The sequence below is a fragment of the Rattus norvegicus genome, chromosome 4 (assembly GCF_036323735.1).
Source record: "Rattus norvegicus strain BN/NHsdMcwi chromosome 4, GRCr8, whole genome shotgun sequence".
Classification (NCBI taxonomy): Eukaryota; Metazoa; Chordata; class Mammalia; order Rodentia; family Muridae; genus Rattus; species Rattus norvegicus.
The window spans coordinates 120,194,070-120,221,569 of record NC_086022.1 but is presented as its reverse complement, the minus strand read 5'-3'; the positions used below and the strand labels follow the sequence as shown (position 1 = coordinate 120,221,569).

General features: G+C 49.4%; 1 protein-coding gene across 4 annotated transcripts in view; it reads right to left on the bottom strand.

Moving 5' to 3' along the window:
• Tgfa (transforming growth factor alpha) overlaps positions 1-27,500 on the bottom strand; it is an 82,794-nt gene that overhangs the window by 36,773 nt on the left and 18,521 nt on the right. For all 4 annotated transcript variants that reach the window (XM_039107070.2, XM_006236822.5, XM_039107071.2 and 1 more), the window contains exon 2: positions 10,771-10,824. In XM_039107070.2, the coding sequence (XP_038962998.1) occupies positions 10,771-10,824 (54 nt within the window). The remainder of the gene's footprint in view (positions 1-10,770; positions 10,825-27,500) is intronic.

The following is a 27,500-nucleotide window of genomic DNA, read 5'->3' as shown; positions in this document are numbered from 1 at the left end:
AAAGGTTGGGAAGTACTCACTCAGTGATCCCTATGGTCAGGATTCAGGATTCTGCCTTCTCTGTGCTGGCTTTTATTTGTCTAGGTGCCAGTTGCAAAGTGCTGAAAACTGACTTTAATAGAAGATGCCAGACTTTTACAGAGGCACATCATAGCCTGTCACTGTATCAGGAAGATTCGTTGGTGGCAGATTTCAGAGTGACACATGTGACACCTTTCCTTTCTGAGACCTCAAAAACACCTTCCTACATCTACTGGGTAAAGTGCGGAGGGGAGCTTACCATAGTCCAAGCCCCTCAGGGTAGAGATGGGAAAAGGCTCATGGGAAAGGCTGCTGAGTGACAGAGGGGAAGGAAAAGACGTTGCTCCAGCTCCAGGCTACAGTTGCTGCACGAGGCCTCTGCTCTGCCCCCTCTCACTCCTTTTCTCCTAGGCTCACAGATTAGCCAAAGGTCACGGAAGGGTCAGGCGTGTGAGACATCTGGGAATTGGGCCATGACTTCAAGATAAGACACTAGACCTGCAATTCTCAACCTGTGGGTCGTGACCCCTTTGATTATCGAATGACCCTTCCACAGGGGTCACCTAAGACTTATCAGATAATTACATTATGATTAAGAATGATAGCAAAATTACAATTATGAAGTAGCAATGAAAATAATTTTATGGCTGGGGTCACACAACATAAGGCACTGTCTCAAAAGGTCACAGCTTAGGAAGGTCGAGAACCCCTGGGCTAGACTCAAGATGAATCTGTGAGTTGTAGGCTCTGAGGTTCCACAGCTTAGAAGTTGCCCACTCTGGCTTGAGACCCCAGGAAACAAAGCCACTGTGTACTTCCTGTCATCCCAGAGATGACACCTCAATGGGGAGAGGTGGCTTAGAGGTGAGGGTCCTAATTCACTGCAGACTCCATCCTGCTTCATTCCAGAACCCAACTGAGGGGAAGCAAGGGCTCCGGGGATAGGGGACTGTCACTCAAAGCCAAGAACATCTTAGCTTCTAGGGCAAGCACCATTCAGCCTCTGCTTCCTCCCAAACTCTAGCAAAATGTGACTAAGGCCTCAGAACGCAGCTCCGTGGGACCCATACTAATGGGAAACTTGGTCTACGTTTTTCAGTGAGGTGACTGTCATGGCACTGAAAGGTCAGATCCGCTGCCTCTGTGCTCAACTGCTGGGGATAAAGTAGCCTCATAAAGACAGTCTTACTTCACAGGACCCGCTTCTCCAGCAAGGACACATAGCATGGAGAGCAGCAGGGGGCGGCAGGGGAGAATGTGGGAGGAAAGCTTCCGTGCCCAGGGAGGCTACACCATCCTCCCCTCCCATCGTCAACCAGTTGCCCACTGTCTGCTTCACAGATAAGAGACGCGCCTAGGGTTGGGGATGCAGAAAGACCTTCCACTTTTGTTAAAAGCAAGGGTTCTAGAGTATAATTCCCATGCCTGCAAGAAGGTGAGCACTTGGTCGGATGGTCCATGGGAAACATAAGTTGAAAATGTATTTAGTGTGCTCAGCCGTTGGACACCCGAGTTTGGATGTATTCAGAGCCCTTACCTTAGCATACCACCGAGCAAAGCCATCTAACAGAGGGCTGGGTGAGATGGGCTGGGTGAGACGGCTCAGCTGGCACAGAACTTAACAGGCAAAGCCTGAGGATTGGCATTTGACCCCTGGCTCCCATGTGAAGTTTATCATTGAGAACCAACCGTACTAAGTTGTCTTTGGACTTGAACATGTGTGCTGTAGCATGTCCAACCCCAAACACCATATGCATAATAAGTCAAATTCTTAAGAAGTGCTAAATATTTCGTGTGATTCATTTACTGCTCCTGAGCACAAAAATGCTGTAAGGCAAGAAGCTAGAAGAAGGACCATCACGATCTAGGAATGCCTGTGCTTAGTTTCTGCAAAGAGGATTGTGACTTGGGAGCCACAGGACCACTAAGGAAAGCTCACTGACAGGGAGACACTCAACTGGATGCCCAGGCCACAGGGAAGGCTGCTGTGTATCGACTGGGATCAGGACCTGGAGCCAGTAGGGGAGCTCAGGGCTTGGGCTAGCCTTGGCAACCACAGCAGCTGCTCAACACCAAGGACACAGGGAGCGGCAGGCTCATCTGCTGTAAATGTGCCTGTGCCTGCCCTTTAATTTTGCTTCTGGTCATGCATTTGTAAATCTCAGGTCCATCTTTCAATTCCACTGTTCCAATGTGGACATCACGCGTGTTTTCCTTTATTATTGTACATTTTATTTCTTCATCAGTAGAATTTTTAAAGGCACATTTGTATCCTTGGAATTTGGGAGGGAGAGGCAGGAAAATCATCCCCAACTATACAGTGAGCCTGAGGCTAGCCTGGGCTCCTTGAACGTTTGCCTGAAAACAACCAAGATGCTTTCTTTTCTATGTATAGCCCAGACTGGCCTCAAACTCCTGCCTCAGCTTCCCAAGTGCTAGAACTGCAGGCATGAATCATTCTGATTGGCTCATTAATATAATTAAAAATTAAAAAGAAAAAAATGTATGTGTATGGGTGTTTTGCCTGCATATATGTTTTGTGCACCACACGCATGAAGTGCCCTCAGAGGCCCTGGAACTGAAGTTACAGGGGTTTGTGAGCTGCCATGTGGGTACTAGAACTGAACTCTGGCTCTCCGAAGAGCAGCCAGTGATCTCAGCCAGAGTCATCACTCCACTCTCTCACCGACAGTTTTGAGGGCCACCTCGGAGCCCTCTGTCACCTGTTCTGGAGCTGCTTCCCCTTTTTGGACATTTGAAGACTCCCCTTTCCACTCCCATGGGGGAATATCCTAACTTCTCTCATTGTTTCTACAGTGCAGATTTCCTAGAAGGGCTAAGGTGGGCCACTCGCTGTGCACAGTGTTAAACGTCTTGTTTAACAGGTTAACACCAAGCTGCTCTTAAGGGCCAGGCTGGGCTACGTAGGAAGGCCCTGTCATGATCTGTCAAATCTCAGAATGGTCACTTTGTTTTCCTCACCCATCAGCAATAGATGCTACCATCCCATGACAAGTACATGGGATGTCCCAAACTCTGGTATCATTGTCGACAATATTTCGGCTTATAGAGTAAGATCCATGATGTCTGTCTCCTCATGGGAGTGGAAATTCTTGGGGGAAATGGCTCATTTCATTGTGTCCTTCCAGATCACCGTCCATCACTGAGGAAGTCAGGGCAGGAATGCAAACAGCAACGTGAAGTAGAGGCCATGGAGGAATACTGCTGGCTTGCTCAGTGGCCCCTGCTTAACTAGCTTCCTTATATAGCCCAGGACCACTGACCTAGGGATGGTGCTGCCTGCAGTAGGCTAGACCCTCCTATGTCAATTAATAATTAAGATAATCTCTCACAGACATGCCTACAGACCAACCGAATAAAGACAATTACCCAACTGGAGTTGTTTACAGGCAATGCTAGGTGGGGTCAATAGACAGTACTACGACAATCAGGACATTGAAGGCAGCTCAACAAACATCGGCTGTGAAGAACCATTCCCAGGTCATTTTGGACTTGGGATGCTGGGCTCTTCTTGTTCAGGAATAACTATGGAATCTGCTTTCTTTCTCAGCCTCACTGACCTCTTGTCCTTTGTCACCCTACAGGTTTCCTCTTCTGCTTCTGTCAATCGAATTCTTTACTAAGAATCAGACTTCACTAAGGCAGATGCAGAATGGCAGGCCTAGGATGTTCTCACAGAAGACAGAGTAATGGCCCAGCCTGTGCATGGCCCCCGGGTCTCTGCATGTGTCCCTATGTCTGTGTTCCTTGGGCCAGCTGGGGAACCCAGTATCTTCCCAGCAGGACGCTGAAGCCAACTCCTTAAGCATAGGCAGATGGCGGGAGGGTGCTGGGTTTTCTTGTTGTTGCTTTTCTTTTCTTTTTTTGTAGGACGTGGGCTCTGCTTGTGACAGGATTTCCACCGAAGATAGATGCTGTCCGGGGCCATGCCACAGCCACAGCTTGGGAGAGTGGCCAGTCAGATGGGAAATCTGCTTAGCACCCAGTTGTAGGAAGGTACAGTTTAGTGAACCGTATCAAAACTGTCCATTTGAGAACTGAGACTAGAGCACCGAGTCTTCACAGTGTGTAAGTATGGCTTTCTTGAGAGAAGTCTGTCGTGATCTGCCCTGGCTCTGTCAGCTTCTGGGATGTCACGATCATCACCATCAGCCAGGCAGGTTGGCGTCACCCTGTAACAGCACTTGAGAGGCAGAGGCAGAAGGATCAGGAGTTCAAGGCTGTTGTCACCTACATATCAAGTCAAAGGCCAAGGCTAGTTTGGGCTACACATGACCCTGTCTCCAAAGACCAAACCAAAGCAGACCAAACCAACCATCATCCCTTCTTTGGCTAACACTTAGTTCTCCTCAGGGCCCTCTGCCCTCTGGAACAATGTTCTCAGCTGTGTGTGTAAAACGAAAGTCAAACTCTACAAACAACAATATAATAAGGCATCTACAGGCCTGGGTTTAAAATCCTATGAATTTTAGCACTCGCCCTGCTTCCCAAAGTCGATGGCTGCTCTACTATTCTAGCTCTACTAAAACTCGCCCTTAGGACACCCAGTATCAAGCACTCTCTTCCTCTGCTGGCATTGGATCAAGGCCCTCAGCCCATACAAGCTTAGGTAGGTGGCTTCCATAGTTGACAGCCTATTTATTTCTGTTCTTACCAGTCAGCTCAGATGTTTACCAAGTGGCCACTGTGTTGTGCTCAAACCTGTTTATGTGAGTTGAACTCATTATTGTATTTGCGTAATTTAATTATACATTATGTAAATTGGTGAAATATCTGCACAGAAGGAGAACTGTTCTTGTGTGTTTAGGGTTTTGAATGGCAAGCACATTCAAACTGATCTGCTGTCAGGGTCCCACATGGGGGGAAAGGAGGGGCAGAGATGGGAGAATCCTTGAGAGCACGTCGGCCAGTTAGCCTAACATACAGCAGAAAAAAAGTATACCCTTTCTCAGACAAGGTGACAGTCACGGATTGACACCGAGTCCTTGCACTGAGCACTGACTGCCTCTATTCCACGGGAGGCCATGAGTGCTTTTGAATGTCATTCATGTCCCTACTGGAGTCACTCTAACTCAGAGTTTGAAAAGCCACCGACTTAATCCCTTTCCTTTACTTCACTGAGAGGAAACCGAGGTGCAGGGAGAGTCAAGGGTTTTGTAAGTGTCTCTTAGCCAGCCCCGGGAGCAATTTCTTCCCGTGTTATGTGTTCTGTTTTCTCCTGGAGAAGGCTTTTTTTTGCAAAGCCACAGACGCAGCACAATTTCCTCCACAAAGAGTAACAGGCAGGGCTGTGGGGATGGCTCACTTGGTAAAGCGTTTGCCGGGAAAGCATGAAGGACTGCGCGCGCATCCTCAGCACCGGAGCGAAAGCCAGGTGCAGAGATACGAACCTGAAATCCCAGCCCCGGGGAGGCAGAGACAGGAAACCCCTGGTGCTTGCTGTCCAGCGGGCCCGACTGTATCAACAAACTCTTGGTTCAGTGAGAGACTTTGTCTCAAAAAGTGTGGATGGCTTAGAAGTTAGGAATGCTTCCGGTCTCGCTAACACTGGGGTTTAAGTTAGGGTTCAGTTTCCAGCACCCACCTGGTGGCTTCCCAATCATTTGTAACTCTAGTTCCAGGGAATTCAACACCTTTTCTGGATTCTGCAAACTCCGGTACACACAAAGTCAACAAACAAAGGTAGGCATATACACAGAAACGGAGAGAAAAATCTTAGAACCAAACCCGGGAACAAAATGAGGTGGAAGCCATTGAGGACGACAGTGTATGTCTGTCAGCCTCTAGTCTCAACATGTGTGTACAAATACACAAGCACATAAGCACCTGTGCACACACGTGCATACAAACATGAACATGCACAGGCACGTATAACACACACACACACACACACACACACACACACACACACACACACAGCACACAATGAGGAAGTAGCTGACGAAGGAGTGTACCTCGGAAGGCAGGAAGGCTCATGCCATCCTGCTTCTCTATGCAAGCGCTGTGCAACCGCACATAGGTGTGTGGTTTTATCCCTCGCCGTGGCATAGCAGGCCTCTTGTTCGAGAGGCAGATTTGAAGCAGGTGAACCGTGTACCTGGGTCAAACACGTGAGCCTTCTAATTTTAGAATGACTTCAGCTTCCCATGTGGGAAAACTGCAGACAAAGGAACCGGGAGGCAGTTTGAAGTTCTGAAAAGCTTTTGTTGAAGGAGGTGAGCAATGAGGAGAGACCTGGCTGGCTGGCTGGCTGGCCGGCCCATGTTCCTTCTGCTTTGTAAACAAGCAGAACCTTCAAAGGCTTTCGCCTCTAATCTGACCTGCCCTCCTTCCGTGCAGCCCAGCCTGGATTCTCAACCGAAGTCCACAGTCCCCACTGATGCCTGACCTGGGCACCACCTCCCCAAGCAAGTAAGAATGGTGATAAGTCTCACCTACAAAGAACCCCACGGTGATGTTTCTATGTTCATCCATCATTTTTGAAAAGTCTTCCAGATACTAAATCCAACAGGCTAGTAAACACAGGGAGGCCAGAGTCCATAGACACTGGCCAGGGCGAAGCACAAGGAATCAGTACAGAGAGCCAATCTGAAGAGTGTGCAGGTGGGTAGGAACTTGGCTCCCCAGGGCCCAGAGGGGCCTTCGCCACACCTTCTTGGTCATTACAGGGAGTCTCATGAGAAAAGCACCAGATGAGTGGCCTGGGAATGTGCAGTCCTGCTGAGGGCGAGGCAAGCGACTGCCCCACATCTTTGCGACTGGGTGCATTCTGTTCTTTTAAGGGGGCATTGAAAAGGTGCTTTTTGAAGACAGGGTAGAGCTTTTCCTGGGGAGGGTGTAGCCGTGTTCTAAGCTGTGGGTGCCAACGCCCTCCCCTGCCTCCGGCTGATGTTTCTCTTTGACTTTTATAAACAGACGAGGATAAAAGTTTATGTTCCAAACTTGAGAACACTGATTTCACTCCTGTGGCATTTTATGGTCTAAATGACACAGTAAGCATTTAGTGACACTCCCAAGAAAGGTTCACGAGCTGTGTAGTTACCTGCCAGGTTGGCCCCTGGAGGGTCAGGGAAAGATGTCTGATTCTTTGTAGGATTCTAGCAAGCAGAGGGTTAGGGTCTGAAGATACAAGAGCACCCTAGAGATGCAACGTCCCAAGAGAATGCATCTGTCCTGTATGAAGCAAGGACCCAACTGTACTGAAACCCAGATGCTCAAGTCCTTACAGGAAATGGTGTAGATTATACATGGACATTACACTCATGTTCCTATACATTTATTTTGTGCATGCACATGTGTGTGTGTATGTGTGTATGTGTGTGTATGTGTGTATATGTGTATGTGTGTGTATGTATGTGTGTGTGAGTATGTGTGTGTATGTGTATGTATGTGTGTGTGTGTGTGTGTGTGTGTGTGTGTGTGTGTGTCTGTGTGTGCATGGAGGCCCAAAGTTGCTATCAGGTATCTTCCTGTATTCTTCTTCACTGTATTTTTTGAGGCAGGGACTCTCACTGTTTCAGCTCATCTAGCTTAGCTTGCCCTAAGCTTTCTCACTTCCTATGTGCTGGGATCACAGGGAACCGTGCCTGTCCATTTCATATGTGGGTTCTGAGGAGCTGCACCACCCCATCTCCCTAGCCCCTCCTGTGCATTTAGAACAGCTTCTTCGTTACTCTATACATGAACAGTACAGAAAGAGTGGCCATCCTGTTGCTTTTGTAAGCAGTTTGGGGAAGAAAGTCTATAGTGTTCCCTATGCTTGTCGTTTTTCCAGGTATTGTTGATTAGTTTACCCTGTGGCTTTAAGATGTGGCACTGTAGATATAGAGGGCCAACTCTGCATGACAGTTAGACCACCCCTTCCCTACCTGGCTGTGTGCAGGCATCACCAATTGATCCCTGACACAATGCTCCCTAAAAATGTGAAAGCATCCTCAGGACCTCCCTCCTAGGCCTCCAAGGCCTCTTTCCCTTGTCCATCAGGAGAGCATGTGGAGATTCTCAGGCCACTGCTCAGCCCAGTCCCACAGACGAGGGAACTAATCTAAGCAGATCCTTGAGGACTAACATACTAGGAACATGGAAAGTCTGAAAGCAAGTGGGCCCCACCACAGGATCCTGGCCTCCTCCCCAAGGCTCCGTGCTCTTCCCTGTCCCACCCAAAGTAAATGCCTGAGAAGTGTTCGATGATGCAACCCAGTTTCCCACACCTCTGGGCCCCTCCACCCTCTGTATTTGGGGATCTAAGAAAAGGGAACAAAGTAAGATCTTACCAAGGAAGGCCCAGGGCAACTGTGTGCTCTAATGGCAGCCATGCTTCCCCCAATGCATAAAAAAAGCTCCTGGTCAGACCCTGGGCTCCTCTGAGCCCGTGCCCCACCCTGGGTTGGCACATGGAGCCTGCAATTTCCTCTCCCCAATGCTCTGTGATGCTGGGTTTCACCCTATGAGTGCCAGAGGCCCTTCGCTGCACAGCGGCCATTTGGGGATTTATAAAAATTGAAGGTAGACCCATTTGCTTCTAGTTCTGGCCAATGGAGTGGAGATCCATGCCCATTTGCTACAGTTCTGAAATTCCTTGCCTTAACACCTAATGGAAGCTTCTGGAATTTAGTATATGAGCCCACCAATACCCAGGGCACAGAAGGAGGGGAGCTCAGTTACTGAAGTCACTCAGTATATAAATAAATACATTTCCCCAAAACAGTGTTTACCTGAAAAGAAATACAAGTATCGGACGACATAAGAAAACTCCAAAATATTCACAAATTAAAACTGAGGGCTGGGGAGATGGCCTAGTCAGTAGAGTGCCTGCTGTTCAAGTGTAGGGATCTGAGTTCAATCCCCAGAACTGCTTTTAATTCAAGTGCCCAGAGGCAGAGACAGAAGGACTTGGCTGGCCAGCTGGTCTAATCCAATCAGAGTGCTCCAAACCACTGAGAGACCCTCTCTCAGAAAAGATGGATAGCGTTTCTAAGGATGATATTGAGAGCTGTCATCTGGCCTCCACATGCATGTGAACACGTGCATACTTACGCACACATGAACCCGAACATGCCCAGGGACATGTGAGCTACCCCCACCTCAGGAGTTCAGCCCTAGGGAAGGCAGATTGGGGTGGGACAGACTAAGCAGTCCTATTGTTAAAGTCACTTAAAAGAAGAGAAAGTGAGACAGGCAAGCCCTGCTTAGCCAGCCAGCCTTTGGTGAGTTCACTATGACCCAGTCACCACTGTTTGAACTTGAATGCTGCCCCCACCCCCCACCCCGAGTCCCAGGACCCAGGTTATAAAGTGTGCAAAACCAGAGAGAACCAGTCTCACATCTAAATCGTCCACCCAACTGAGAGCAGCCAGAGACTGGACAGGTAGCCACCTTGCTTATCCCCAAGAGAAGTGGCTTGGTGGCATCTGTAAAGCACACAGTGTGGCCTCTGTTCTGGCCTGCCACCCTGTGCCTTCAGGAGTGCTCAGCCATGACAGTCTCAGACAGCAGAGCAGGAGACTGAGCAGATTTCGGGGGCCTCTGTGTGAGGGGCTAAACCCTAAATACATTCTGGTGTTGGGCACATTCCCTCAGGAGGAAATCCAGAAGGGAAAGAAGGAACTGAGGCATCTGGTGGGGAAGGCACTGCCATTTTTGTCTGCCAGGAGGGGCTGTAGCGCTTCGAAGAGGCTCAGCATGAGCCACTCCCAGGCCCCAAGGGAGTAGACTCAAGAGGGATATCCCCAGACCCTGTGTGTCTGTCTGCCAGGAGGGGCTGCAGTGCTTCAAAGAGGCTCAGCATGAGCCACTCCCAGGCCCCAAGGGAGTAGACTCAAGAGGGATATCCCCAGACCCTGTGTATCTATGTGAACAGACAGAGACTTGACGGGGCAATGTTGTCAAGAATGCCTTTACAACTGACGGCTACATTAGCATTTGCCACCATTCCAGGACTCAGTAGCCAGCAGGTCCTCCCTGGCTGCCCCCCCCCCCCCAGAGCCTGCATGCTTGAAGTGCACAGTTGGGTCTAGAAGGGTGTAAGGCAGAGCAGGGTCACACATACACAGCATCTCAGCTCCCCAGAGCGGCCTGGTTATATTCCCATCGGGTACCAGAACAAGTGGCCTCGTGTCCTGCCTGGCCTCATGTTCCCTCACACCCAGGCTGTAAGTATTGCTATGGCATCTGGTACTTGCCAGATGGCTCAGTGGTAAGTGCCTGTCATACAACCGTGAGCATCTGAGCGCATGCCCACAATCCTGTCCCGACACACAGAAAAGCAGGAATCAAAATCATTAAGACCGACACTACTATGCACAAACAGAAACCAGAGAGAAAGAGAGAGAGAGAGAGAGAAAGAGAGAGAGAATATAACTTAGCCTAAACAACAACAACAACAAAATAAACCTAAACATAGTGTCACTGGACAGAATCAGGCAGGAGCTTCAGAAATCTAATCATCACACAAGCTGGTCAAGTATGAACAGCTTCAAGCTCTTCCTGCAGGGACCATTTCACTTGCTCACACTGGGCGTCTAGACAGGCAAAGGACTCTGAATAGGTGGCCCCTGAGGCAAGCATGCACCAGCCCCCTTGGGCCACGAAGGCCTCCTACTAGTCTCTCCTCTGCCTGCTCAGAGGAGATAGATAGGGTTCAAGGTCAGGGGAGTGACCCAGGGAGGGAGCTCTCCAGAGAAGAGGCAGGATCTGCACCCTATCCATACCCAGGGAAGATGGACTCACCACTCAGGGGGGACGTGCTGTTCTCCAGAGCCTGACACACAGCTACCAGGATACCTGTGGGGGAAGCAGAGAGGGTGCGTAAGTATCTCCTCAGAAATGGACTTTTCTTTGAAAGGCAAAGACTTCAGAATTTTATGAAGGGGTCGATAATTGTGTCTGACTACCTTCTTTGAGGGACTAGGTGCAAAGGAAAGCAGAGGGTCCTTGTGCCGAGACCGGGGATATATGCTCATGGGAGGGAGCAGAGGGGACTGTCCTTGTCTTTCTCTGCCTTAGTCTCTCTCCACCTGTTGTGGAGTTTCCCCTTTGCTGGGTATGTTGTTGCTGCCTTTTGGGTGTGAGGATACAGGTTGGGTACAGCACCTTCATACTCACACAGGGGCCGCTGTATGTCGGTTAGACTCCCCTCTAGCTGAAGCAATGTGCTGAGACATAGCTGGGGGCTAGTAAGGTACCCATGCTTCTCTGAGACTGCCTGTCCCTAGCCATGGAGAGTGGTGACCTCAGAGCATTGCACCATCACAAACAGATGTATGAGGAACCTGGTTGAGGACAGATGACGAGAACTGTCACCACACTCTTCCTTGAGAGGTCATGGGGTATATTCAGGCATGTCCAGACCCTATTAGGTGCTGAGCACTGTAGGGACAATGACCCATGAATGGAAGCCCAATGATGGCACTAGGCAGAACCCTGGGAACTAAGTCTCCTTCCTATTGGCTTCTATCATGAGACACAGACTCTAATATAGTCATGAGAACTCCAAGACAGCACAGCGTCAAACACACACACATGACCCGTAAGGCCACCTCTGCCAACAGGTGACCTGTACATGTCCTCATGTTACAGTAGTGGAAGTTTCTGGAAACAGAGTGGTAAGTTTCCATAAAAAGGAAGCTCTTACAAATCTTGAAGGCAGAGATATGCCTCGGGCTGCCCTGCAAAGGAGGCTGTCCCTCAGGCAGATCATTCTAGAAGGCTGATTCCCTAAGCCACTGCAGAAATCAAGATAGGTCTTGTCTGCTTCCTACCACACGATCTTTGAGGGTCCAACAGTGGGCTCCTGTTTCTCAGAGAAAGTGTTTCCTTCCCACAGCCCACTTGTTCATAGGCTCTAATATATATATCGTCATACAGTCACATTTCAAAGGGACATCTGCCATGCATACACCCAGTTCCGTTCCTGTCAGAGCCAGGAAAAGTTGGAGGTTGTGCCTTTAGAGCTGTGGGACAGTCACGTCTTGATGCTGTGGGCCCTGCCAAGAACCACTGTGGGCTGAAGTCAGCCAGTGACCCATCATCAGTCAAAGCTGACATGGAGGTGGCTGGCATATCTCAGGACAGGGAGTATGACCAGCCTGTCAACAACTGTCCCCAACCACTGAGTGACCCCGATGGCACTTCTCTGCCTGAACCCTTCCTGTCAGGGCAAATTGCATAAACCCTGCACCTAGCCTGGCTGTACCAGCTTCGGGACCAGAGACAGGAGATTGCGTGTGTGCTGGGACCAGTCCCTGCCTGGCACAAAACTCCTTCATCCCTCTGCTTCTTTCTCACCTGTCAGCTGCCAATTACCAAACTCATGAAGGCATTTCAGGAATTAATTAATGACTACAGAGAACACATGTTCCTCTGAGGAACGAACAACACTTTGCTTTTATTTATGATTCTAGAGAGGCGACAATAATAGTTCCCTTCTGTACTCTCATCTGTACTCTCTGTTCCCATGATGCCCTAGTTCCACTCTAGCTGCTATGGGCCTTGGGCCAGGCAGAATGAGGCCGAGCCTCTCTTTGCAGGTGGGGTTCCACCATTCTGCAACCTGCCCAGGTTCCTGCATTCTTGCCCTGTCCATTTCACTGCCCTAGATGTAGGTTCTTCCCAGCCTCCCTACCCTTGGGGATGTCCAGGAAACAGAACCTTAGAAACATTCAGAAATCTGCCCAGGCTCCAACACAAAGTTGACCACTTGCAATGTGCAAGACACTGGTAAGTGACTGTGCCCTGACTGGTCTGACACACCAACAGGTGTGTTTCCACCGGGTATGACCCTCCTGGCTTAATCCAGAGACCTAGAGGTCTTCCAGAGGCTGCAGCCTCTCCTCTTGAGATTTTTTCTCTGTGCCCTCAGTTTCCCCATGAACCAGGCCTGAAGGTTGCTCTATCTGTATGTGCTGGGGACCCTGCAATCTCCACATGTGGCCTGGTGTCTGAAGGCCTTCTAGGAACAAGTGGCCTTGGCAGACACGAGGCTCTGAGAAGCCAAGGGGCCACCACAGCACTGGCTGTCACCACCAGGGCTCAGAAAGATATAGTGTAGGCTCAGATTCAGCAGCAGGAAGGAGCCATTAGTCCCTCTAGGCTGAGTGTCAAAGCCACCTGGCACTGGTCCTGAGGATGGGAAGGCAGGCTGTAGGGCCACCCAGCCAGCTCTCCTCCCTCGAGGACAGGCATCCTTTCAAGGCTGTCCTGCCAGGGTTTCATTCTCATGCCTAAGTATCTACAAAGTGGGAAATCCCAACTGCAGACTTCAAAAAGAAAAGGAGGCCAGCGGGTAGTGCTGAGGGAAAAGCCACACGCAACGGAAATGTATCTTTAGGGAAGCCTGGTCTCTGCTCCCAACACACACCGGGACCTGGGCTTCGAGGCAAGGTGAACTCTCCACACTTATAATATTGCTGTTTGCCACTCAGAAACTCTTGATAGAAACGAGGCTGACCCAGGTGTTGTGGGGTTGCAGAAGTGGAGCCGACTCCACGTCTATCCATGATGGAGTTTTAGGAAATGACATTTTGAGAGGCTGGGCATTCCTGTTCCCCTAGGTCTTAAGGAGGGGCATCCATGCTTTAGTCCCACGCCTGAGATTGACAGTTCCGCACAGGGACCCAAGCTGTTCTTTCAGTCTGGGACAGGATCCTCTAATCGTCTGGCAATCACCTCTTCTGGGGATACTCAGCTGTAATACCCAGTTCTGAGATGGGCATCTTCAGGCTCCTGGCTGCCCCAGCAGAGGTGTGTCCTAACCTGTCCTCTGTTGCAGCCTGTGTTTGCTCCTGGACTCTCACCTCCTCAACTGAATGGCTCAGTGGGAACCCAGCAAGAGCTCCACACCACTCCTGTGTTTGTACTTCTGTGCTTGGCTTCAGAGGGAAGGACTGGGTTGGGTGAGGTTCTGGGATCAAAGAAAGATGGGGAAGTGGATCACGGTCACAGCAGGTACCTTTGGGTGCAGATGTTCTGGGTTCAAGAACAGCATCGGGTGGGGGTGGACAGGAGCTGGGCTAGAGTGGGATGGAAGGATACATGCGTCCTTGGGGGGTGGTTGCTAGCCTTTTCTTCTTCCTGTCTCTCATTTGAGGTGAAGAGCAACTAGGAACAGAGGGGAAGCCACCGAAGATATGGACGCCCCCGCCCCAGTGGGGCCCTGTAGCTTAGCACAAGGTCACCCAGGCTCCCAGTGGCACAAGAATTCTTGTGAATGGGTGACCCAGATCTGCCAACACAGACCAGTGAGCATCTTTCTTGCCTTACAAATTCCAGAGTGGAGAAGAGCCTCCCCATCTCTCCTGGGAGGAGGTGTCAGTCTGCACTTGGCCCTGTGCCCAGGGGTGCTGTGCACCAGCTCCTCGAGGAAGTCAGGCAAAGCCGCAGAGGAACCTTAGAGGAACTGGCCAAACAGGACAGAGAGAACGCCGGGGACCGTGAAGCAAGGTGTTTGGAAAGACAAGAGACCCAAGAGTGAGTCACTTAGACAGATGGCCTCATGAGACAGAGGGCTCTTTCCATAGCCACCCAATCTCCAGAGCAGCCCTCCAACTCATAGGAAGGACCTTGACATCGAGAAGGAGAATTTGGTGGGAACTCACGGGCAAAGGCCAGCACCGCGTCATGAGGTGGGTGGGTCCTGATACAGTGTGGAACTGGAGTTAAGGATGGTTGTGACCTGCCAAAAAGGCTCTGAACTGCTGAGTCATCTTTCCAGTCCTTTGTTAGTTTGTAGGGACACAGGGCATTTGCCTGGCCTGGATCTCCAGTGAGCCCCAGGGAGCTGTCTTTGGCAACCACCTTAACGATCAAACAATCTTCCTGGACCAGTGTTTTTTTTAAATTTTTTGGAATTTTATTTTGGAATATTTGTATGCAGATATTGAGAAATCTTGGGGACAGGAGCAAAGTCACAAATAGAAAGTTAATTTGTTTCATATGTATGTCCTATGAAGAGACTCAGTGTCATTTGGTTCAGTAACTTTAGGGTGCCGGCCTGGTGACTGTGACCCATTCCAAACGGTCAGATGTAGACTCTTCCCCTTGAAGCCCCATGTGAGCACTTAAATCCTTTCAGGCTCTGGGCCTCAGGTTTTCAGACTAGGGATGCACAGCTTGTTTGGTGCCTTATTCTGTAGGTAAGAAGGTGCCACACAGCGTCAGGCTGTAGACTCCTTCCCAAGCACTATGTAAACCAGGTGTGGCCGTGCCTTCTCTAACCCCAGATGGGAAGTAGAGATGAGAGTATCATAGGTTCAAGGCCATCCTCAGCTACATAGGGAGTGTGAGGACAGATCTGCTGCTTGAGTCCTTGTCTCAAAAGGAAAGAACCAAAACCAACCCCCTCCAAAGCCAAATACTCCTTTTCCCTTTGGCTGAGGTAAGACATGCTCAGTAGAATGGGGAGTCTGGGCAAACAGGAGGTTTCTTTAGGAGGTCCTCCTCCTCTCCCTCTCCTCTCCTTCCTTCTTCCTCCTCCTTTTCTGCCACAATGTCCAGGCAGGTCTTGAATTCACAGCAATCCTCCTGTCTCAGTCTCCTAAGAGCTAGGATTAGAAGCATGTGCCACCATGCATGGGCCAGTTTCTTTTTTCTAATATAAGGTCTGTCTTTAGGTGGCCGAGCTGGTTGAGACTGGCCAAGTCTCCAGATTATAGGCAGCTAAGAAGACAGAGGGCTGTCCACCTTCTTAGCCAGCTGGTGGGGACAACCAACCTTGTTTTGACCCCTTCTGAGTAAGTCCTCTGCCTGGAATTAGGGGTCAGGCAATGGTCACTGTGGACACATAGTCTTAGCAAGGGGTGCTTCTATGATAATTTTATCTTCCATTTTTACATGGAATAATGCAAACTAGCAGGCTCTGGGTGAGACATCAAATCGGGGTTCTCCCCACTTCTCTGTCTTTGGTACAGACTCGCTGGTTTACTCATCCATCTGGAAGTCACAACCCATAAGAGGCAGTGAGCTTGGATGCCTCAGTTGCCTGTCCTACCAACCTCTGGGGTCCCTTAAGCAGCTAATATCATATTGGCAAGTCGAAGGCAGTATCTTCTGGTGAGCTGGTGATTGTATGTCAATGGTCCTCAGCCTACCCTCCAGCATCACTTGAAAGCTCAAAGGAATTTTCCACATCCTTCTAGGTCTAGGAGAGATTCTCAGGGACAGAGAGGTGAAGAGGCAAAGGGGTTGGGCATCTCAGCGTCTGCCAGTTTCTGAATTCTGATTTCCGTATACCCTGACTTTGCCACAGTCCTGGGTTCATGCACATCATGCCCTTATCAGTCAGTAAGCGGGAAGCTTTGACACACTCTAAGTAGGCTAAGCCTTGAAATCCCTCTGCCAAACAAGAAGAGGATCTCCTCAGAGGACTGCGGCAAAGGCCAAGTGAAATGGTACGTTGCCTCCTTAGAGCACTGTAGCCCTTAGCCCTGGCAGCTGACTGGATTGCCCCTGAGGTTGCTTCTTCATGCTCCAGAACTCCCCAGAATCCAGGGGAGCAGCAACAAAGACCACATGAGCTCCAGGGTCATAGTGCTGAAGCCCACTGGTATGCCAGGACACTGACCTTCTTTAGGATGTTAAAAAGTCACTATTTATCCCAATAAAATCAAACATTGAGCAAACATCTACACAACAAGAAAAGGAGGGTCAGACTGGGAGGAAGATGTGAGGCAGCAGGAAGGAGAGGGGGAAAGCAAGAAAAAGAAGGGGAGGAGGAAAGGGTGTGGGTCTGGAGATGGCACAGCGGTTGGCAGCAGGTACTGCTGTCTGAGGCACTGTGTGTGGGTCCCAACACCCACATCCTGTGGCTCACAGTCTCCTTTAACTCCAGGGGATCCAGCAGCACCTTAGTACCTGAGCTCAGGTGTGTACACAGACACACAGACATACTCGTGCACATGCACACATGCAAACACACTCACACACACACATACACACACTTAAGAATTAAAATGTCTTTTTTTTTAAAGTAAAAAAGCAAGCAAGAAATCTGAGATCTGTGATCTTTCCTCTAAATATTCAAGACACTTGGGCCAGTGGTGTCCCCAACTATTACACTGAAGCAGAGGCAGACAGTAAAAGCAGCTGAGTTAACTAAGACCTTCCCAGATGCTTGTCCTGACTCCCTCCCCAAACACCGGCATCACCCTCCAACAGGGCCTGCTCCCCAAGTCACAAGGTCAAAAATAAACTCATGCCCTCCTCCGCCTCCTCCTGTTTCGGGCAGGGCTGAAGACCAGGTCAGCCCCTCCCTCTACATTGCAATCCAAGCCAAGCCCTCCTACACAGCCAGCCCCCACACGGACACTTCATCCATACCAGATCCCAGCCTCCCCAGTCTAGGCCTCAGTGCCTCTCAGGGAAGCACAGCAGTTGCCAAACCGGTTCTTCTGAGGCCTTCCCGCCTTGCCTTTTTGATGGCTGCTGAGATGAGGGAAGAGGGTTGGGGAGAGGGGGAGGAAGAGACACAGAGACAGGGAGGAGGGAGACAGAGACACAGAGGCTCAGAGAGACAGAGAGACACAGAGAGACAGAGAGCACAGAAGAGCCAGCACTCTGGACCAGGTTCCTTCCCAACTCATAACCCAGGCTGGAGTCCTGAACAAGATTTAAAGCACATAGCCTAAGAGCCAGGCATGGAGGTGCTGGACCATGGTCTTAGTACAGGTGATTGCGATTGAAGAAGGAGGGTCAACCTCCTTCAAGATCATCCTCTGCTACATTGTGAGTTTGAGACCAGCCTCTCCCCAAATTTACACACACACACACACACACACACACATAAACACACACACACACACACAAACACACACACACACACACACACACACACACACACACACACACACACACACACACCCATCAGTCCCCAGATGTACTCTCTCTAGTGCTTAGACTCCCACTGCCTACCCCAGTTGCAGTCAGACATCCCAAGGCCCTCACTCAGCCCACTACTTGGGGTCCTTGCAACTCTGACCTGTGTGTAACTGTTGGGGCCTCTTTTCCTTCATTGTAAAAGGTCACAGAACCCATCTCCTGGACAAAGTCATTGTAACACAGGAAATAGGGCATTTGTGAGAAACCTGCAGGCACGGAGCGAGCATTTCTTCTCATTTATTTTATTTTAGAGACAGGATTCGATTATCAAAGCCTGGGCTGACCTTCAGTGTCCTATGTAGTCAAGGATGACCCTGGATTCCTGATCCTGCCTCCATACCCCTAGTGCTGGGCCTTAGGCTTGTGCCCACCACACTTGCCTGCTCTTATCAATAGCTGTTTAGGGCAGTGGATTGCTAATCTCCTCGATCACAGCCATACTTTAAAACATCACATTGTGCTTGGAAATACATGTGACTTGTGTATGCACACGGGCCAGTAATACTGTCTCTAAAATGTTCTCTCACATGCTGGCACCTCACTCCCCCACACCTCACTCCCTGAGGAGGCCATGTCTGACACCCCAAGGTCAGTTCACCTATGGGAAATGATCTTGTCCTTTTCAGCTCCCCCTTCTTCTACTCCGCCCTGAGATTTGTCCCACTTATCCGTCTGTCCCTGGAGTGTGGTATTTCCTGCATCCACTATCCCCATACTTGGCCTAATATCTGGTACCCACTTTGGTTTGACTGAGTTTCTCTAAGAAGTCTCCCCGTTGGGAAGAGAGCCGGAGTTGATAATGGGGAACCTGAGAGGGAATCCCAGAAACCCACCCTTACCCAGAATTCCTGCTTAGACTCCTTGCCTTCTACGTCTCTGGGTTTTCTTTCTTATTCAGATTTCAGGGGAAATGAAGCATACTTGAATCTCTCTCTCTCTCTCTCTCTCTCTCTCTCTCTCTCTCTCTCTCTCTCTCTCTCTCTCATTCTTTCATTCAAGTAGTAACTGAGTATTTATTACCATGGCCAAATAGGTGTTGGAGAGATGGGGGACATAGAGGCCCATCACTCACAGCCCACACAGTCCTTTTCCTGTAAGCCACCTTCTAGTTTAAAACAACCCCAACTGAGGAGCTCAAAGTGGAGTGAGGTGATTGGCCTGCCCTAGTGGAGCCAGAGCGCTCCTGCCTCTGTCAGCCCATCCCACAGTGCCATATCCATCTGTCCGTGTCTGTCTCTCTGACCCTTTGCTCAAGTCCAAATCATTGGGTTGGAGGCAGGAAGCTGGCCTGTTGAATGACTAGGCTGAGCAGCCGCAGATAAAACCTACCCTTGGGTAGAAATTCAAATAGTTGTATCTGTTTCTTGGCAGTGTTACATTGTCTCCCTCGATATGGAAAATCATGACTCAGAGGTTCTCCTCTAGGGTGGGCTGTGGAACTGGCCTGCCCAGTGACCCCTGATCTTCCCCAGGGAAGTTTTTGTTTCCTCAATCTTGGCTCTCTCAGACCGCTCCAAGGAGACCAGAGTGTATTACATGGAAGCCAGTGTGACTAGTGTGCGCTCAGGCTCTTTTGTCACTGCTGGAGGCGGAAGCAGTTTCTGATACCAAGAGGCACCCCACAGACAGGAGCTGCAGTTAGAGCATCTGAGGGGCTCCTGTCAGGTGTACTTCATAGTCTTTCTTCCCAGGTCCAGGGACTTGTTCCCCATGACACTCTGCCCCGTTTCCTAAGCCCAGCTAATGCCCCCGCTTCTTGCCATGTGCCCATCACTCCTGCGAGCAGGGCCTTTGACTTCCCTGAGCTACCAGATGCCCATTTGTGCCAGGACCAGTGATGGACCCCATTTGGCTCACATCCAGAGACCATCTGGAGTTCCCAGATTCTCTCTCCCTCTCACAGCCCAGACCCTGTTCCCCATAGTCTCAGATTTATAGGAATCGTCTTTCCCTGTGTCAAAGGTCAAGCCGATGCTTGCAGTGTACTTTGGGCTGTTTAGAGTTTAGGTCCGATCCTATAGATGCCTAAAACTGATGACATCACAGACCCGAGGTTGGCAGAGCCCACCTGATTGCAGAAAGAGGTGGTGCATCCTGACCGGCTGGAAAGCCCCCCGAGGTAAATCAAACAGCAGAAACCCAGCTAATGGGAAAAGTTGGAGAGGTGCTTGCAGGAGACCTACCCTGTCCCACTGAGACGCTTCCATTCGGAAGGACACGTGAGAGGCCAGAGATAGTGCATGTCACAAAGACCCCAGTCCTTGCTCCGACCCCTCACCCGCTCAGCAGCCCAGCTCACTGTGCTGCTTGCTGAGGCTTGCCCGCCGAGCGCACACACCGCGTACACGCCTCACAACAGAGCTCTGGCTCAGTCAGTTACTCGCCAGGTCGCAGAGCTGCCTGTGTGTCCTGGGGCAAGGAAGGCCCTTGGCAAGGTCTATCTATAAGATCTGTGCCGTGCCCTTCTCTGCCAGGAGGGAGCCCATCTCTAGATCTCTTCCGTACAGTCAGGTTTATCAAAGGACTGGGCTGGGTCCTGAGTCAGGCTTCCTCTTCCTCAGGGGCCTCTCCAGCCACCCCCATCTGGGTTCCTGGAACTTCGAGGTAGCTGGCTGGAGTCCCCAGGTGCTGAGTCACCAACAAGATTTACCTGGGCTCAGCTCGGAAATGGCAAAGACAGTGTACCAAGGTGAGTGCTCCAAACACCAGTGCCAGCTGACTGCTGTTGATTCAGATCTGAAAGTGTCTCTGGAAGAGGCCCAAGAAGGGTGAAGACTAGGGTTCAAGTGGCCAAGGCTATAGTATCAGCTACAGAGCCCAGGGCCTTGGAGTGTGAAACAGGCGAAGAAGGAGGCAGGCTAGAAAGACGGGAAATAATAGGGACCTTCGAAGGGAAAGGAGCCCCTCGCTCCAGAGCCAAAAGCTTCTGGCCGGGGAAGAGGCAAGCTTTATGATGCGGTGGGAAGGTTTGTAACATAAGCAGTAGAGTGAGGGGGCAGGCTTAAGGCCTGTACATGGACGACTTTGTGCAGGGCCGACTATGCTTCCATTTCCTGGGACTCTCAAAAGAGACATCGGTTTACAGTGGCGATAGTCTACCTTCCAGCAGCCCTGTGATCTAGACTTTTCCTGGCAATAGCCTACCTTGCTGAAGCCCTGTGAGCTAGACTTTTCCTTTATCAAGTGTGATCTTGTCTTCGGGAACCACCGGTGATCTCACTGTGGTTCCTTCGACATCCTTTGAAGATAACAACTTCAAAACCACCCAAATCCTACATACAACTACTGTAAAAACGGTGAAGGAGGCTCTCTCTCTCAGAGAAGCTCACACACTCATCTCTGAGTGTCTTAACTGTATCACTTCAAAGTCTATATTTTAAAATACCTCTAAAAATATTGGTTCTGCTTTATCTTAGCTCACCCAGAAATCCTTTCCTGTGCCAACAGCAAGGATCTGCTTCACCTGAACTGAAAAATGAAGGAACTGTCCCTGGCTGCTACTGTGACAAGTGAAGTTGTTCTTATGTCCTTGCTGCTACGAATAGAGTACACTTGCTGTCAGCAAATGTGGAAGCCATTGCTAGTCTCTGAGGTCCACAGAGATATGAGTCCTTTCCCCCGTTTGTGTGGTCCACTGGGACATCTCAGTCTTCCTGGCCTGTTGTGGTCCAAATCATCCTTTGAGCCCGACACTGACCAACACAGTTAGCCTATGTTAGCCTATTGGTAGCTTCATGCTTGCTGGGCATACTCCCCTCTTGGTGGCTAGCCCATGTTCTGATAGCTCACCTGCCCAGGGGCTTAGCAGTCCTCAGGAATGTGCAAACAGTCCCTGAACTCTGCTCCATTTCCCAAGTGAGTGACAACTCCCCAAGACTCAGGACACCCTGGCACCGCCCTGCAGAGGGTGTTTCTCAGGCCAACACAGATGCAAGTATAACTTGGCAGGATTAAAGTCAATGCAGTATTAGGCTGGGTATGAAAGCAAGTGGGAGGAAGGGACAGTAGCTAAACGGGTGGTCAGGAAGCACGATCATAGAGAGGAAGAAGCAATGCCTAGAAGGCCCCCTAAGCTCAGCGGGTCCATTTTACACTGCAGACTGACAGGGTACCAGAAGTGGGAAGTGGGAGTGACCCAGAGGAAGACAGGAAAGGACGGGTAAAAAAAGGTAAGGGCTGGAAGGAAGAAGGGTATGCCCATGTGCGTGTGTGCGCGTGTGTGTGTCCGTGTCTTGCTGCCTTTCACCAGGAGACCCTAACCAGCAACCCCCTCCTTTTCCTGCCAAGGCTTCTTCCCACTGGCAGTGCGCTTACAGGGTTATCTGAACTCCACAGGGATTTCATTACTGTACCAATGACAAAGGCCACTCTTGATAGTCAGTGGGGTAGGCCAAGGATACTACATTTCCATAATGCATGGGGCTTTGCTCCTCGTAGGATGCAGTTGTAGTCTCTAGCTAAGATACTCTAGACCCTAAAGGGGAAAATCCCTTCACCCCAGGCCCGTCAGCCCCCAACTGTGCCTGAGCAGAAGTAGCCAAGAGGCAGGGGAAAGGAGCTAGGGACAATCACACAAGCTGACACGTCCCTCATCAGAGACTGGCGAGTGGTCTTCTAGAGGCTAGACTGGGACTGACTCCATCCTGGAGGGTGTGGGACGCTCTTATTCCTGCCAGCTCTGACCCCGTTCCATGTCCATCTGCATTTGTATGTCTGTCTTTTTTTTTCATGAACCAGAGGCACCTCAGCTGAACAGCACAAAGCCTGCCTGGATAGTATGGAGGCTGACAAAGGCCACTCTGGAGCACTGTCCCTTAGGGTCTTGAGGGACAGAGCATTCTGCTCTCCTGGTCCACAGCCTAGTTTGGGGGGCCCTGATGTCCTCAGGCCACGTGCTACATGGCCACATGTAGCAATGCTGTTCGGTGCCTTACATTCTCTGAGTCTCCAAGACTCATCTGTGAGTCCTGATGACACTGGTAGGGAATTAGGCACGCTGCCCACTCAGTTTGGGGACAGATGATTATGTGACTTTTGTTAATGTGAGTTTAGAACATCAAAAAGAAAAAAATAGAGCTACAGTTAGAATCCCTCAGGTTTATGGGAGACATCATGGAGGGTGTGGTGGGAGCACCTTCTAGCCCCCCATCTTCTCCATAGTCACCCCCTTGTTGGGAAAGAACAGAGAGAGAAGGAGGAAAAGGAAGGTGGGATATTTGCTGCTAGGCTGGTTCAAATCTCACGATAGCAGGGAGCTCATGGGAACAAGGAGGGAAGGAGACAGGGCTCCATGTTGAAACTGCAGAGGAAGGTTCATGGGATAAGGGTCTTGCATCATCCCTGTTTGGGGTGCTCTTCAGGACAGCCTAATGGCCAGACCTCATTTCAGAGAAGCTGACGAGGTGAGGCCACTTCAAGCTTGAGTACCTGAGTCCTGCTAGGGGGTCAAGCCATAACGCCTCTTGCTGTGTATCAAAGAGAGGAAAAGGTACCTTCCTCAAAGTGTCTGTAGATGCTGTCCATTAATTGTTGAAACCTAGACACCATTAAGATGTCTTCCACAGGTAAATGATAAATGGTGTTATGCTTACACAGTGGGTATTATGTAGCAATGAACAGGTCTCTCTCATACATGTCTGTCTGTCTATCTATCTATCTATCTATCTATCTATCTATCTATGAATGTATATAATATCCATATGCCACCATACATACACATACACATACACACACACACACATACACATACACATACACATACACACATACACATACACATACACATACACATACACATACACATACACATACACATACACATACACATACACATACACATACATCAACAAATAGAAAGCTATCAAGAGACAGGAGAGTATGAACACCATAAGGTTCCAGAAGTAAATGAAGCTGGGCTGGAATGGCTGGGAATTCCCTATGGGAACTGAAAAAGACACACGTGTAGAGGTCTGAAGAGGTCCATGGTGGCTAAGAAGTTAGGAGAGGGATGAGCAGCCGGAGACAAGGAATGTTGAGACCTTGAAACCACATTGAGTGATGCTCTAATGGCAGACTGTAATCAACATTACAAGTCTTTTCAGGCCCCTGCAATGTACACCACCATACATAAACCTTAATGTCAAGTAGAGCCGTTGCCTATATTTAATTGTAGTAAAATTGTGTGTGTGTGTGTGTGTGTGTGTGTGTGTGTGTGTGTGTGTGTGTGTTGGGGTGACTTAGTGCACATCGCTCTATCAGAGGACCTGAGTCTGTTTCTCAGTACCCTCATGAGGCAGCTTACAACTGTCTATAATTCCAGCTCCAGGGGAACCAACACCCTCTTCAGGCCTCTGAAGGCACTTCAGTCATACATGCATACACACACACACACACACACACACACACACACACACTTAAAGTAAAATAGATCTTTAAAGCAGTTTTAGCTAAATATTATTAACTTAGTAGTAACATATCAGCATTGGCATGTCAACTGTAACAGACATAACAACCAATGAGAGGTCCTGGTAGCAGAAAAGGCAAGAGAGCGTGTGGAAGCTCTGGGATTCTTGATCCATTTCTTTTGAAACCCAAAACTGCTCTAAAAAAAATAGCCTATTTGGTCAGTTATAAACCAGACCAAAAAAGACATCCATTGGTAATGATGTCATGGTAAGGGCATTCTCCTGTCTTCTAACTGTCTAGTTGCTCTAATGTCCTATCTTCAGGCAAAATGTCCCCCTCCGAAGAAGGCTACATCCTGAACAGTTGGGTGGGCTCTTACAGACATGCAGAGACCCTACTGAGATTAAGGGGAGGTCCTTAACCATCCAGGTCCATTGGCTCCCTGACTATGAAAGTGGAGACATATCAGCTATGCCTAGAGTCCGCTTGGCATCCAACAATAAGCAGTGATCAAGGCTTGGCCATCTCCTGTCAGTCCTGGGTCACTATGGAGTCTGTGTTCAACAAGCTGCTGCTGTGGAGGATTTCTGACAACAAACAATGGCCAGCTTCAGTTGTGGACTCATCTCCATTGGCAGGACCACCTATCCCCACCCTTGATCTTAACCATAGAACATGTTGGAAGAGAGGGAGCAGAGGAAAACCCCAATCTCTAGAACAGAGGGCACAGAAAATGTGTCAGAGAGGATGGGGAAATGGGCAGATCTATATGCAAGGAGTCTTCTAGAGAAGCCTTCCAGTGTGGAGGTGGACAGGCATCCTAGCAGCCTTGGACACAGCAAGATAATCCAGCATCCTGGTTCAGGGCCATAGGCCTTGCTCCTGTGGCCTCTCCTATCACACAGTGGTGCATACTAGAGACATTCCTTCTCAGGACCTGGTCAATGCTTTTATATTAGTTGTCATCACACCGTGACAGGGAACGGTGGCTAATTAACCTCTTGGTCTTCCAGGTATATGTGAGTGGGGCTCCTGAGTGGGCATCCCACACAGTCTTCATCATAATATGAACCATAGCTATGGAGACTTTTGCTACCTTCTCTGCCCTCTGAGATCCCCAGGGACACCCAGGCCATCTTATCTCTGGAAGAAAATACCAACCCAAAGGCCTTTTGGAAGCTCACCCAGAGTACCATCCTGCTTGGTGGTGACCTCAGCACCACCAGGGGCTGGCACCTGAGACTCAGATGGGAGGACACAGCAAGTAAGCTCAGTCAGCAGCAAACCCACAGACTCGAAGACTACACTCTGCTCTGCGTGTCCCTGTGCTAAAGACACCGGCTTGGAAGCAGCTTTAGGTTCATGTGTGGGTCACAAGTTCTTTCCATCTCCTGTGACATTTTCATATGGAGAGAACTGGACAGACAATTGTCCCCACTGATGGAGTGCTACGTGTCTTCAAGGGAAAGGAATTGTCCTCTCTAGAAATGGTAGAGTCCAGAGTTCCTTCTGGTAGGAGGCCATTGGAACACCCTTAGGGGTACTTCTGGAAGACCTAAGAACTTATCAATCCAATCTTCATATCCAGCACCTCTGCCCCTTTCTGTTCTTGACTTTGAGGACAGCAAATGCCTGAGACTATCATGAAGGTGACAGGCCAGACCATCCCCTCACAGGCTCTTTGCCCTGTTGGGATGCCAGTCCTGTGTTCTCAGGAGTTCTTCTATATGGCTCACGCCCTTTTAAAGAATCCAAGTACTGTTAAAAAATTTCCTAACAAGGCAGGTGTCATAGTTTTGTCAACTTGTCACAAATCTAGATCTCCGGTAAGAGGTAATATTTGTTTTTTTGTGAGATAGGGTTTCTCTGTGTAGTCCTGGCTTTCCTGGAACTCAGTCTGTAGACCAAGTTGGCCTCAAACTCACTGAATTTGCCTCTGCCTCCCAAGTGCTGAGATTAAAGGTTTTGTGCCACCACTACCCGGCTAAGAGGTAATCTTAATTGAGGAATTGTCACCATCAGATTGGCCTGTAGGAATGTCTGGGGGAATTTTCTTGATTGCTGATTGATGTGGGAGGGCCCAGATCACTGTGAACTATGCCATTCCTGGGCAGTGGGGTCTGGACTATAGTAGAAAGGTATCTGAACAAGCCTTGAGGAGTAAGCCAGTAAGAAATATTCCTTTGTGGTTTCTGTTTTGGCCTTGCCTTCTTTCTGTGATAGACTGTAATCAGGAGTTGTAGAGAGAAAAAATCTCTTCTCCTTAAGTTTGTTTTGGTCAGCATTTAATCACTGCAACCAAGGAACAAACAAGAAATGCATCAAAAATAAGAAGCATAAGTAAGAATACTTCCAGGCCTAGGAAATACATCTTTTTTTCTCATTCTAAGAAAAATGGACCAACATCTTGACCAATGATACAAATAGGTTACATACATAGAGATACCTCCATGCTGGATCCCCAGCAGACATTACTAATCAATCACAGAATTCCCATTGAATTCAACTACAGCTCCCAGAACCTTCTAAGCAGTCATATCCAAGAGATCATAGTTGGCCTAGAAGATGAAGCTGTTTCCCAAGTGTGCTAAGGCAATAACTATCTGCTGCCATGATGGCATGGGAGTCAGATATGGAGGGGGAAGGGAAGAGGAAGATTGGAGAAAGCCTCTGGGGGTAAATGCTGGCCAATTGTGCAGAATTACCATGAAAGTTGAGCATAAAAGCAGAAGAAAGTCACCTGTCCCTTATATCCTCAGACAGACTGGGTCATCCAGATACCCATCAATTTAACTATAAACTGAAAGAGGAATTTACTAACCCCGCCCCAACACGGGAGCTGCTGGGACCAAATAGCGATAGTGATTCATGCAAATTTCCTCATCTCCCCAAAGAAAAGGTTTTTATAGAATGAGATTTTCAGAAAACTCCTGACATCTCTGTAAATAGCTCCTCAGGTGACAACCAGCACAGGTGAAACATCCCCTGAAATCTTTGTGCACAGAACTGAAGCAGCCACGAGTTAAGGGAGCAAGAGCATTGCTCTGCACTTTCAAATGATCTTTCGGAGTTTGTGCACGCTTTTCCACACAAAAAGCAAATGACCTTATCTTCAAGGCCATTCATCCACTTTTTGTCTACTCTCTGCTGAGTCAGAGGTCACCATGGCCCCAGAAAGCATC